Below are 12,522 nucleotides of genomic sequence, written 5' to 3'. Positions count from 1 at the left end.
GCTACAAATATAATATATATATACATATATATATGTATCTATATATATATATATCCCCTTCTCTCAATCACAATATAATAATAATAAAAAACACATTTCGCCCCCTCATAAACAACACAAGCCGGCGATAAAAGCCTGCCCCTCCCCCCACAATTCGCCCCACATTTCGCCCAGGGAGGCAGTGTTGTAGCCCCTTCGTGCCCAAAATTAGTCCAAATCGGTGCACACTACACATGACCTTAAATTATTTAACATATAATTAAAAACTTAATTTTATAGTTTTTTTTCCAGAGCCTAAAACTTCATAGGAGTTTTGGAGATATACAACAGTCTATTACATTACATGCCATGTGCCGTTTTAACATAACATAACCTATATCATGTTTAAATCCATATAGTTCCACTTATTTACATGCCATGTGCGTTTTTTGAGAAATTTAATAAACTTTCTTATATTTATTAACACACGTCATTTCACAAAAGTGTTTCACAATAGAATACTTTATAAAGGATAATAAGTACATGGTCATTGTCGGATTAACTTTAACTATTTTATATATAATATTTTAATTATCTTGTAAGAATATATATAATATTTTAATTTTATATGGGTATATTATAATATAATGCTAGTAAAGTATATACGAAATTAATCAAATTTAGTTGTTTTATATATATTTAACTTTTTACATTTATACATAGTAACTAATATATAAATTTTAACAATACATAATTTTACTTTCTAACACTAGTTATAATTTTCACAATATGATGATAACAATAGAAAATAAAAGTAATAAGACCTTTAGAATAAAAAAGTGAGTGTAAAAGTATATATAGAATCTATTAATGATAGTTTATATTATAGGTAAAAAGTTAAAGCTCATAAACGTAATCTAATTACAAAACTAATAAAAAAAGCATAAAATAGAGAAATATGGATGCCAAAACAACGCATCCAAACACGTAATTGCCTTGATTCATTCGGACTCACTTAATAATTACAACTACCAAGTTTATATCATTCGTTTACATAACAAATACTGAGTCAACTATCGGAGTTATGGATATGAACGGGATTACTACAACTTCATACTTAAAATGTTTCTAGAATAGTGTAATTTAGGAATAGACGAGCTTATGAAAAATAAAAATTTATACTGAACCAATCTTTTTAAAAGATAATGTAAATTTATATTTATATATTCATAATTCATTTTAATTATCATTATATTATATTTATACTAATATAATTTACACTCCCTCTCTCTTCCTGTATTCTCTCAATATATATACACCTAAAGGCACCAATACACCAGCACCAATGTGGATCGAAACCCAAGAAATGGGATCCTTCACCTCATTATTAACCTTGTCATTATTATTTTTGTTTTTCTATCAGATAAATGCCACCACTCCTTTCCTTAACTCTTCAGAAGCCAGCTCTTGCAATTTCTTCAAAGGCAAATGGGTGTATGATCCATCTTACCCTCTTTACAACCCAGCAACCTGTCCTTTCATCGACCCGGAATTCGATTGCGTCAAATACCGGCGACCCGACAGAGCGTATCTCAAGTACAGGTGGCAACCTTTCGGCTGTAACCTTCCAAGGTTTGTACTTTTCTTTTTTGCTGTTTTTGGGTGGGTGGCAATACACATATATATTTTAACATATATGGGAAACATTGATTTTGTCTCGCTGTAAGCAGTCTCTCTGTCCTTAGTGGTATTGTTATTGATTTCGTTCCGAATTGTTTGTTGTAGGTTTAATGGTGTGGAGTTCTTGCAGAAATGGAGGGGAAAGAAGATCATGTTTGTGGGTGACTCACTGAGTTTCAACATGTGGATCTCACTGAGTTGCATGATTCATTCATGGGTGCCACATGCCAAGTACACACTTGTCAAAAGTGGTGGGAGTCTTACTGATCTTACATTTCAAGTTAGTTTCTTCTTTTTTTTTTTAATTGATATTTGTTTTTCTTGTGGTCAATTATTGTCTATTCAACTACCTCCACATTTCTTTTTCGTTATTGGCATATTATTCTTTTACGTAAAGTTTAATTAATTCATTTATATGATGACAAGATGAAATAAATTAAGAAGAAAAAGGAAATCACTTAATAAAGAATATTATACTATTATATTTGGTAATAGGTTCCACTTTTCGAATCTAAAGGAGCTGAGTTTTCGATTCGGATTAAAGATTACTAGTAAAGAGGGCTGGTAGAAAAGCTGATGTTAGCTCGACTTTGCTCGTTCATTGAACAGTCTTACGCTATTATATGAGTTATGATTTAAAAAGTAATTATTTTTACTATGGTTATCAAAACTGTTTTGTATATTCTTTGGAATTTATAAATAACTAATTAATATATACAATAAAAAAGTTACCTTTCTTTTATAAAACTACTTCAATGTTTTTAATAATCTTGTACAGGGTTAATTTAATTATTTTATAATAACGTTAATTACAAGAAAGAAATAAGAATATGTAAGTTTAGTTTAATTTTAAATGCATAATGAAATGATTGGCAGGAAATTGATGCACGCCTTTGATTGTTTTATGCCCATTAGTCTACGCTAGACTAAGGGTGTAGGGGCTTTAATGGGGGCTTTAGTGGGGGCTCCAACCAATAATATTATGACGTGTGGCAGAGAGAGAAACTGGATAAGGGGGTTGTTGGAGCCCCCGTTGGAGCCCTGACCCCTGGTGTGGAGGGGCTCCAGCGAAAATTTTTTTTTTATTTTTTTATAAATATATTCAAACAACGTATTATTAAAAAAACTCATAAATTATTAAAAAAACACACATTAATAAAAAAAACACATTAATATCTAAAATTCAAATTACAAAAAAAAAACATACTAAAAATTAAACAAACAATAATACTTAATAATAACACTAATCTAATACAAGATCATCGGGTCGCCTCGCCCACAAATGTTCAACCAACTCATGTCGAAGATTCCCGTTTATCTCACGGCTCTTGATATTTGCTATGTTATGAAGTCTTTGTTGATCACTGATTGTGGACGGTTGTGGCGGAATGTCACCTTGGTAGTTTTGGCAGATAGCTTTGCCCTCGTCTTCTAACGTCATGTTGTGTAGGATCAGACACGTGTAGACGACGTCCATTATCCTCTCCCGAGTCCAATAACGTATCGGGTTCGCCAGCACATAATATTGTTTTTTCAGAACTCCAAAAGCACTTTCAATATCTTTTCTAGCAGACTCTTGCTTCTTCGTAAAATACTTCCGTTTATCGGCGATTGGATCTGTAAAAGCTTGAACTAACAAAGCCCATTCGTTGTAAATACCATCGACCAGATAGTACCCGTACTTGAAGAGTTCTCCATTTGCAACAAAAGATTGAGGTGGTTCAACCCCGTCGATAAGGTCGTTGATCAAATGTGACTGATCGATAACATTAAGGTCGTTATTTGACCCAGCAATACCAAAAAAAAACATGCCAAAACCAAAGATCCTGTGACACCGCCGCCTCAAGTATAAGGGTCGGCCCTTCATGATCACCACGGTGGAACTGATCTCGCCAGGCCGTTGGACACATAGCCCATCCAACATGCGTACAATCGATGCTACCTAGCATCCCAGGAAAACCATGTTTTTCTGCGTGCACCTCATATATGCGTTGGATGTCATACATTGTAGGTTTACGCAGATATCTCCGAGAGTAAATCGATATGACTCCTACGTATATAAAATAATCTATAAACATATAATATATATTAAAAAATGTAATAAATATTTAATAAAAAATAAAATTAATGTTTTTTACCTTGGCAGAGAAAATGAGGGATTCACGTGCAACCCTTTTTGACATCTGTAAATACTTTGACTAAGCCCTAGAATCCGCTTAGATCTATCTCTATAGATCTTTATTCCCAGAATATAAGCGGCTTCTCCAAGATCTTTCATTACAAAACAAGATTCCAACCATAGCTTAACTTGTTTAAGAATAGGAATGTCGTTTCCAATGATCAGTATATCATCCACATACAAGATGAGGAATGATATAGTGCTCCCACTAGCCTTTCTGTAAACACAAGGTTCATCTTCGTTTTTGACAAAACCAAACTCTTTGATTTTCTCGTCAAAGTGAAGATTCCAGCTTCGAGATGCCTGCTTAAGTCCATAAATGGACTTGTTCAATTTGCAAACCTTATTAGGATATTTTGGATCGACAAAACCTTCAGGCTGAACCATATAGACATCTGCAGAAAGATGTCCATTAAGGAAAGCGGTTTTGACATCCATTTGCCATATCTCATAATCATAGTATGCAGCAATGGCAAGCAATATCCTAATTGACTTAGTCATAGCAACGGGCGAAAAAGTTTCATCATAGTCAACACCTTGAGTTTGAGTGAAACCTTTCGCGACTAGCCGTGCTTTGTAGGTTTGCACATTTCCATGCATGTCGGTTTTCTTCTTGAAAATCCATTTGCTCCCTACCGCCCGACAATCGGGGGGTAGCTCAACCAAGTTCCAAACTTGGTTATCATGCATGGACTGCATCTCAGCATTCATGGCATCTTGCCATTTCTTGGATTCCGGATCCAAGATAGCAGACTTGTAGTTAGTAGGCTCGTCCCCAGACTCGGCTACTAATAAGACTTCGGCACTATCTAGATGACATAAGTATCTAGAATTTGGTACGGGAGTCCTACTACTTCTGCGAACGCTTGTGTTCACGTCTGATGTATCAGCAACAACAACCTGTTGATCAGACTCTCCAACTACCTTAGCGGTTGATTGTTGTTCTTGAATTTCTTCAAGATCGACAATGTCACTTCTAGTTCCTTGACTAAGAAATTCTTCTTCAAGGAAGTAGCCTTTCCTCCTGACAGAAATCGTATTTGTATCAGGATGAAAGAAGTAATAACCGCTCTTGTAATAGTATCCGACGAAAATAACCTTTTCGCCGCGGGGATCAAGCTTGTCATCAGACTCACTTGTGATATAAGCATCACATCCCCATACTCTAAGATAAGACAATTTGGGTTTCTTTCCCTTATGCCATATCTCATATGGTGTTTTGTCTATCTTCTTAGTTGGAGCTAGATTGACAATGCGGGCGGCGGTCATAAGGGCGTAACCCCAAAAGGAGTGAGGCAAGTTGGTTCTACACATCATCGATCGAACCATGTTTAGCAAAGTTCGATTTCTCCTCTCGCTCACGCCATTAAGTTGGGGTGTGCCAGGTGGAGTGAGCTGTGAAACAATTCCATGCTCTTTTAGATGAGTGATGAACTCTGTGCTGAGATACTCTCTACCTCGATCTGATCGAAGTATCTTAATGGTTTTGTCAAGTTGGTTTTCCACTTCGCTTTGAAACTCTTTGAACTTTTCAAAAGTTTCGTGCTTGTGTTTCATAAGATACACATAAGCGTATCGACTATAATCGTCGATAAAATAAACGAAGTATCTTTCATGGTTTCTAGTCATGGTTCTGAAAGGTCCACATACATCAGTATGTATGAGTCCTAACAGATCACTTGCTCGTTCACTTTTATTAGTGAAGGAGTCTTTGGCGAGTTTGCCAGCTAAGCAAGATTCACAAGTGTTAAAAGAGTCTGGTCCTGTGTATTCATGAATACCTTCGGATTGGAGCCTTTTAACTCTTGCCTTGCTTATGTGGCCAAGTCGGCAATGCCATAGAAAAGTATCATTGACACTAGTCTTGATACGTTTTGAAAGATGATATACGTTATTGTCAGGTTGAACATCAATCTCATAAATACCATTTCGAGGTTTAGCCTCAAAATAAAAGTTATCATTTAAGTAAGCAGAAATAGCCACGCCATTAAGAACATACTTAAATCCTTGTTCAAATAACAACGAAACTGAAATGATGTTTCTGGTCAAGCCAGGAGTATACAAGCAATTATTTAAAGAAAAAACTAGGCTAGATGGACAAGTAAAATAAAATACTCCAGTTGCCAGAACTGGTACTCTCTTCCCATCTCCAACGATGAGTTCCATGCTGCCTTTATTCAGTTTCCTCCACTTCTCAGGCTCCTGCAAGACATTAACGATGTGGTAACCACATCCGGTATCAAATACCCATGTGTTGCTAGAGACAGTGAAAAGTTCAATAACGTATATGGAAATACCTCTAGAAGAGCCTTCACCATTGGCTCTCTTCTTTCTGATTTCAGCAAGGTGCTTGGGGCAGTTTCTCATCCAGTGCCCCATTTGGTTGCATTTGAAGCACTTGCGCTCCTCAAAGGGCGGTGGCTTTTTCTTTGCAACCACCTTGTTAGTGTTGGTGGCAACATGGGCAGCAACATTAACTTTCTTCTTACCTTTTCCCTTAAAACCCCGATTCTTTGGTTTTGGCTTCTTGACACCAGCAGATTGAATCATCAGAACTTGATTGGTCCTAGAAGGAATGTTCATCTCAGCCGTCTTGAGCATGTTATGAAGCTCCGACACTGTCTTCACCCAACCATTCATGTTGAAATTCATTACGAACTGGTCGTATGAGTTGGGGAGAGAGTTGAGAATGAAATCTGATGCCATCTCATCGGGCATGGGATAATCAAGTTTCTTGAGCTGATCGATGTGCCCCTTCATCTTTAGAACATGAGCACTGACGGGAGACCCCTCTGCCATCTTGCAACTGATGAGTTGTTTCATGGTGTCGAAACGTTCTTGACGGGCTTGCTTCTGGAACATGCCCTTGAGTTGCTAAAGCATCTCATAGGCACCAAAGTCTTCCAAGCCTTTAGCAAGCTCAGAAGTCATGGTGGCTAGCATAATACAGGAGACCTCAGCCGAGTCATCCTTATGCTTGTCAAGAACTTTTCGTGCAGCGGCTGTGTTGTTTTCAGGCTCGGTTGGAACAGGTCCATCGAGAACATACAGGCGCTTTGCCATGGTGAGAACAAGTCTTAAGTTGCGGTGCCATTCGATGAAGTTGGTACCATTCAGTTTATCCTTCTCAAGGATAGTCTTAAGGGCGTAGGGTGAAATTTCGTTTGACGACATCTGATTAATTAAGCAAAAGTAAATTTAATTAGTATTTTCGACGTTGTAGTCCTATTATTAATGACCCAATAACATTAATTAATTAGGAGTATGAGAATCTGGCTTCCAGTTATTAAAGGCAGCTGTAGCACACAACATTAATAAGTGGTTAGGCAGACCGACAACGATTGTCAATTGTGAATAGAGCACAACTCTCGGTTATGAGGCCTATAGAGACAACGATTGTCTGTATAGATATGTTTAGCCTCATCTTTGCCCACTTTAAGTCTCCAGACAGCTTTAGCACGTAACAGGAGAGTAAAATAATAGTTGTCCTAGTACCGTGACGTGTGAAAGGGCTGGATGTGTCAACGAAGCACTTTCACCTTGATGGGATAGGCTAGAAAACAAGTGCGGTGCTGTAGCTCCAAACACTCGAAATTTCGCAGTATGCCTCAAGTGTGACTTGTAGTAGGATTGGCATAAACTATTGGTTTTAAATTGGGATAAATTTTAAAATTACCAAATAGAGTAAAAGTCAAGTTTTACTGTATTTATTACCGCGACGCATAGATGAACCCTTTCATCTCTCAGGACACTTAGTTTTAAATAACCTATTAAAACTAAGTTTGTAGCGATACGACTAACCAATTTTAAGTTATAATAACTTATTAGTTTTGGAAATCAAAACGCCTTTTATTTGCAAAACAAAATCGATTAATAAAATGTTTATTTTCCAATTTTTTTGGTATTAAGTTGGTGATATTATAATCCTATTATAATCAAACCAAGCAACCACAAATAGCAAATAACAAAAATATGTAAATCCTTTATGGCCAAAGTTGATCGGTCTCGTTAGAGCCAATTAGGGAGACCGATCGGGTCAAGGGGTTCACAACACAAACAACCACAAGGATGGACTTCTCCGTGCATCCCGTCGTCTTGTCCGAACTCCCACTAACTCCAAGATGTCCATGAGCTCGTTCTCGGTTATCTTCGCGTCTTCTTAATTACAAATTTATAAACTAACAATAATATGTCCTATTACAAATTTGAACCATCTTTATGGCAAAAAGAAAACCGAAAATTAAATAATAAACTTTTTACAACTTTTGAACCAACCATATGACTAAAACAAGCTCAAACATCAAACACAACCAAACAATCACATAGGTCGGGGCCGGATTTACATATTCACAATAAACGAATTTCGGGTCGTTTTGACTTGGTCAAATAAAATAAACAAAACTTTGACCAATTCAAAATCACCCGAAAATAAATCTAGATCTATAAACTTTACACGATTTAAAGTTTAAGATGTAGATCCGGTTTTAAACGAACCGGTATCGACTCGTACGTTGTAACCGCGGCTCTGATACCACTGTTGGGTTTCAACGGTGGTTCGAGAACGAAAACGGATAAAACTTTTTCAAACCCGTTTTAGTTATTAGTGTCGTTACGATAAATATTAATCATCATTAATATATAAAGTTGAACGATCTATAAAAACGCAGCGGATATTAATATAGTTATAACGAACCATAAACCGAAACCCGAACCCGGATCCGATTACAAACGATACGAGTACGAATAAATAAACAACCATAGGGGGTATTCGATATACCTCAGTTTCAAGAACCGGGAAGACACCGAGGTATTAACAAATATGCTAGATCTGGACACTATAGAACTTCACGGCAGCTCCGGCGGAATACCACAACAGCTCCGGCGGCGGAATGGTGGCGGAGGACGGCGGCGATGCGACGGAACATGAGCAACAACTTGATATCAGCAATGAACAGCAGTGCCGGACCTCTAGAACAGGCGGCGGTGATGTCCAGTGATGATTAGAAGAAGCGGCGGCCAGAATTGAGTTCACCGGAAAAACGACCCTCGCCGGAATCTTCAAAGGTCGCCGGAAAATGCAGGTTCTGGACGATTATGAAGCTTATATAGGGCGGCGGAGGGTTCCAGTGATTAATGGACAGATGATGGTGACTATATAGGTGAGCTCGGTTTTCCGGTGGCCAGAAAACGGCGCCGGAAAAGAAGAGGCGGCTAGGGTTTATAATTGTTTTGTTATTTTTTTAAAAATGGAAGTATCATTATCTATTTATAGTAAATAATTAGGGTTTAACAATTAAACCCCAATGGGCTTTAAGCCCAATTAATAACCCAAAGCCTTAAACCATCATTCGGTCCATGTAGTCTTTTGTATCGAGCACAATTAACACTTAAGTGGGCTAATATATAATCTGTTAACCCCCGGTGTAACTCAGTCCGGGTCAAATTCAGGTCGGTCGCGTTGACTCGACCCGAAACATCCATAAAATCCAACACTATTATACATTTATACTACCATAAACGTGGTCGTATAATAGGAGGTTAAAGGTTCAAAACTCATAGTGTGTAAATCTATAGTCATTCAAAAAAATTATACTACCATAAACGAGGCATGTATTATATTTAACATATTTGTTATTGTTTAATAGGATTATGGTCTAAAACTGTCAATATATCGCACCACCACTCTAGTCGACATTGTTAAAGAAAACGAAGGACTTGTGCTAAAACTTGACTCGATCATTCAAGGAAACGTGTGGATGGGAAATGACATGTTAATCTTTAACTCATGGCATTGGTGGACTCACACAGGTCGTGACCAACCGTAAGTTCATTAACTTTATAATCACATTGTATAAGAGTTGGATGACATAGGCGAGTTCGAAGGTAGGTGGGATTACATAGGCGAAGGAGGAAAATTAACTTTATAATCACATTGTTTTAATATCTTTGATCCTAAACGAGTCGAATGTAGGTGGGATTACATAGGCGAAGGAGGAAAATTATACAAAGACATGAATAGACTTGTGGCTTATTACAAAGGGATGACAACATGGTCGAGATGGGTAAATCGTAATGTAGACCCCTCGAAAACCAAAGTCTTCTTTCAAGGCATTTCCCCCATCCATTATGAGTATGTTCTCTAGTTTTGATTTATTTTTTTTATAATAATAATAATAATAATAATAGTAGTAGTAGTAACAAAATTAACTTATACCCTTGAAGAAACGAGTGTTTCAGAGCAGACACAAAATCTATTTTCAAAAATGTGTTAAACAACAAACTCAACCATTCTGCTTCTATGTCTACTCTTTTATATATTTATTTCAGTTGTAAACCGTATCAAGATTTGTTTTATAGTTATGAATGGTATCATCCTACAAGTAAGCTCTCTGGATATCACACATCCATTAATTAATAATTATACTAAAATCAATACATATAGTTCTTTTTAGTCCAAAATCAGTGAATTCTAGTTTTTAACTAAATTTTCTAACATGAATCACACAGGGGAAAGGACTGGAATGAGCCATCAAAAACGTGCCAGGGTGAAACCCAACCATTTTTTGGTTTACGGTATCCAGCGGGCACGCCTATGGCGTCTGTGGTACTCAATAAAGTGTTGGCACGAGTCAAAAAACCAGTCTACTTACTCGACATCACAACACTTTCTCAATATCGAAAGGATGCTCACCCAACATACTATAGTGGCAACCACATTGGTCTAGATTGTAGCCATTGGTGTCTTCCTGGTTTACCGGATACTTGGAACATACTTCTAAACGCAGCTATCTCCGGCTAGATTGGATATATGATTGATCTTAAAATAGAATTGGTTTTTATATGGACAAATAATACAAACATGACTGCACAAACATGCCATGTTTGTACGATTAATTTTTTTTCTTAGAATTTCTTGTTACAGGGTGTGTGATTTATTGGTCATAGTCTCAATGGTTTCATTAGTTTCCTTTTTACACATTTTGGTTCATACTTGTTTGTGAAATAAAGAGATTGAACAAGCTGATGATTCTTTTGTAAAATCTTGACATTTGATTCTATCTGAATTGCCATATTTAAATAATTTATGCTATGATAGTAAGATTATAATTTTATAATTATTCTATCAAAACATTCGTCCTTCATAATAATATTTAGGTGCTGGTTTTGTTGGTGGCAGCGCGGTTGATGTGGTGCTTCGTTTGCGGGTGCACTGGTTGTTGGTTCGGTTATGTTGTTGACTGCCAACGTGTGATCGTTCTTGAGCTACACGAAAACAAAACAGGTTAGTTAAAGGAGACAGAAAGAAAAGATAAAGGATTCGAAACCAATCTAACTTATTAATTAGCAAAACCTAATACGTAAATGGGCTAAGAACCTATGATGACACAAAGAAAAAGAAATGTTAAGCATAGTCTTAAAGTGAGGAGTTATTACCAATTAAATTAATTAAACATGATGGTCCATAAAAGAAAAACCTGCAAATGAAGAATACCCAACACTAAAGACTGCAGATGGCATGAAGCGTAAACTAATAAAAACCAAGTATAAAATCGTCAGGGACATCTCTAAGAAATTAAATACCTAGGCCGAACAGAAAAAAAAAGGTCCATAGGCTCCGAGTAACGAAATATATAAGATAATTTTTTAAACAACATTAACGTTTTAAAAAATTGTACTGGCTTGAGACCTTTTTAGTGCATCATCTTATTTTTTTTGTTTACGTTTTTGAGTACCGGATAGTTGTGTAGGAAGCATATTTCTATTATTTCGAAACAAAATTATTAATTATATACAAATATACAATTACACACTATATTATACACATATATGTATATAACACATATTACAAATCCTAAACGACTCGTCGGTTTTCAAAAATACACAATTGTACTCCGTGCAATCTCACAAATCACAATCTAAATATCTAAATATCAAATAATAAATATATAATTCTAAATTTCTAATGGAGTAATTAATGGATAAGAAAATCGAATAAGAATAAGAATGGCACATAAATACATAACCTATTGAGTATTGTTGCATGAACAAAAATTGTAAAAAATAAAACAAACCTTCAATATTCTTTTTGGGCTCTCCCCCTCCCCTTCCGGTTTCTGTTCTTCACAACCAAGTCACAATTACTCGATTAGGATTCAGTTTTTGGACTGCGAAGTGCGTTACTGTCACTGTGTATTTGATGTCTATGGAAGATGGAATTCAGTCGGTTTATTGTTTATTATTATATTTTTCAATTTGTTTGGGCCTAATTCCACAAATGAATTATGGGTAAACACAAAATCTGGGCATAATATATAATAAGAAGATTAAGATTTATCCTCATTCTATAAAAAATTTAATAAGTGTATATATATATATATATACATACATATACACACACTAGAAGAGTGCTCGTGCGATACAGCGGGAAACACATACTTTAGTAATCATGCAACAAATCTATGGGTGTTCTTTATTTCGTTTGAAAGTGTGAGACCGTTCATCAGTTTGATTTCACGGTTGAAACCGAAGATGATCGTACATATTGAAATGTTAACTATTTACTCATTTAGAATTAGATATGTTTTATAATATATATGTAACATCCCGAAATTTCTAAAGTAATATTTAATATAATATTTTGTCTGGTGAAATAAACGAGTTAGTGGAACGATAATAATAATAGC

At 36.0% G+C, this 12,522-nt stretch overlaps 1 protein-coding gene across 1 annotated transcript; it reads left to right on the top strand.

Annotated features, from left to right (window-relative positions):
• Window positions 1-1,325: 1,325 nt before the first annotated feature.
• LOC143561318 (protein trichome birefringence-like 39) lies at window positions 1,326-10,884 on the top strand. The gene is made up of 5 exons (XM_077049436.1): window positions 1,326-1,611; window positions 1,765-1,939; window positions 9,484-9,659; window positions 9,810-9,968; window positions 10,346-10,884. Exons 1-5 carry the CDS (start codon window positions 1,346-1,348, stop codon window positions 10,635-10,637), a joined length of 1,068 nt encoding a protein of 355 aa, XP_076905551.1. The 5' UTR covers window positions 1,326-1,345; the 3' UTR covers window positions 10,638-10,884.
• Window positions 10,885-12,522: the final 1,638 nt, after the last annotated feature.

Source organism: Bidens hawaiensis, unplaced genomic scaffold (genome assembly GCF_021521415.1).
Source record: "Bidens hawaiensis isolate Kalapana, Puna unplaced genomic scaffold, B.hawaiensis_p1.1 tig00020662_1, whole genome shotgun sequence".
Classification (NCBI taxonomy): domain Eukaryota; kingdom Viridiplantae; phylum Streptophyta; class Magnoliopsida; order Asterales; family Asteraceae; genus Bidens; species Bidens hawaiensis.
Note: the sequence above shows the minus strand (reverse complement) of the source record. Positions and strands in the feature narration are given on the sequence as shown.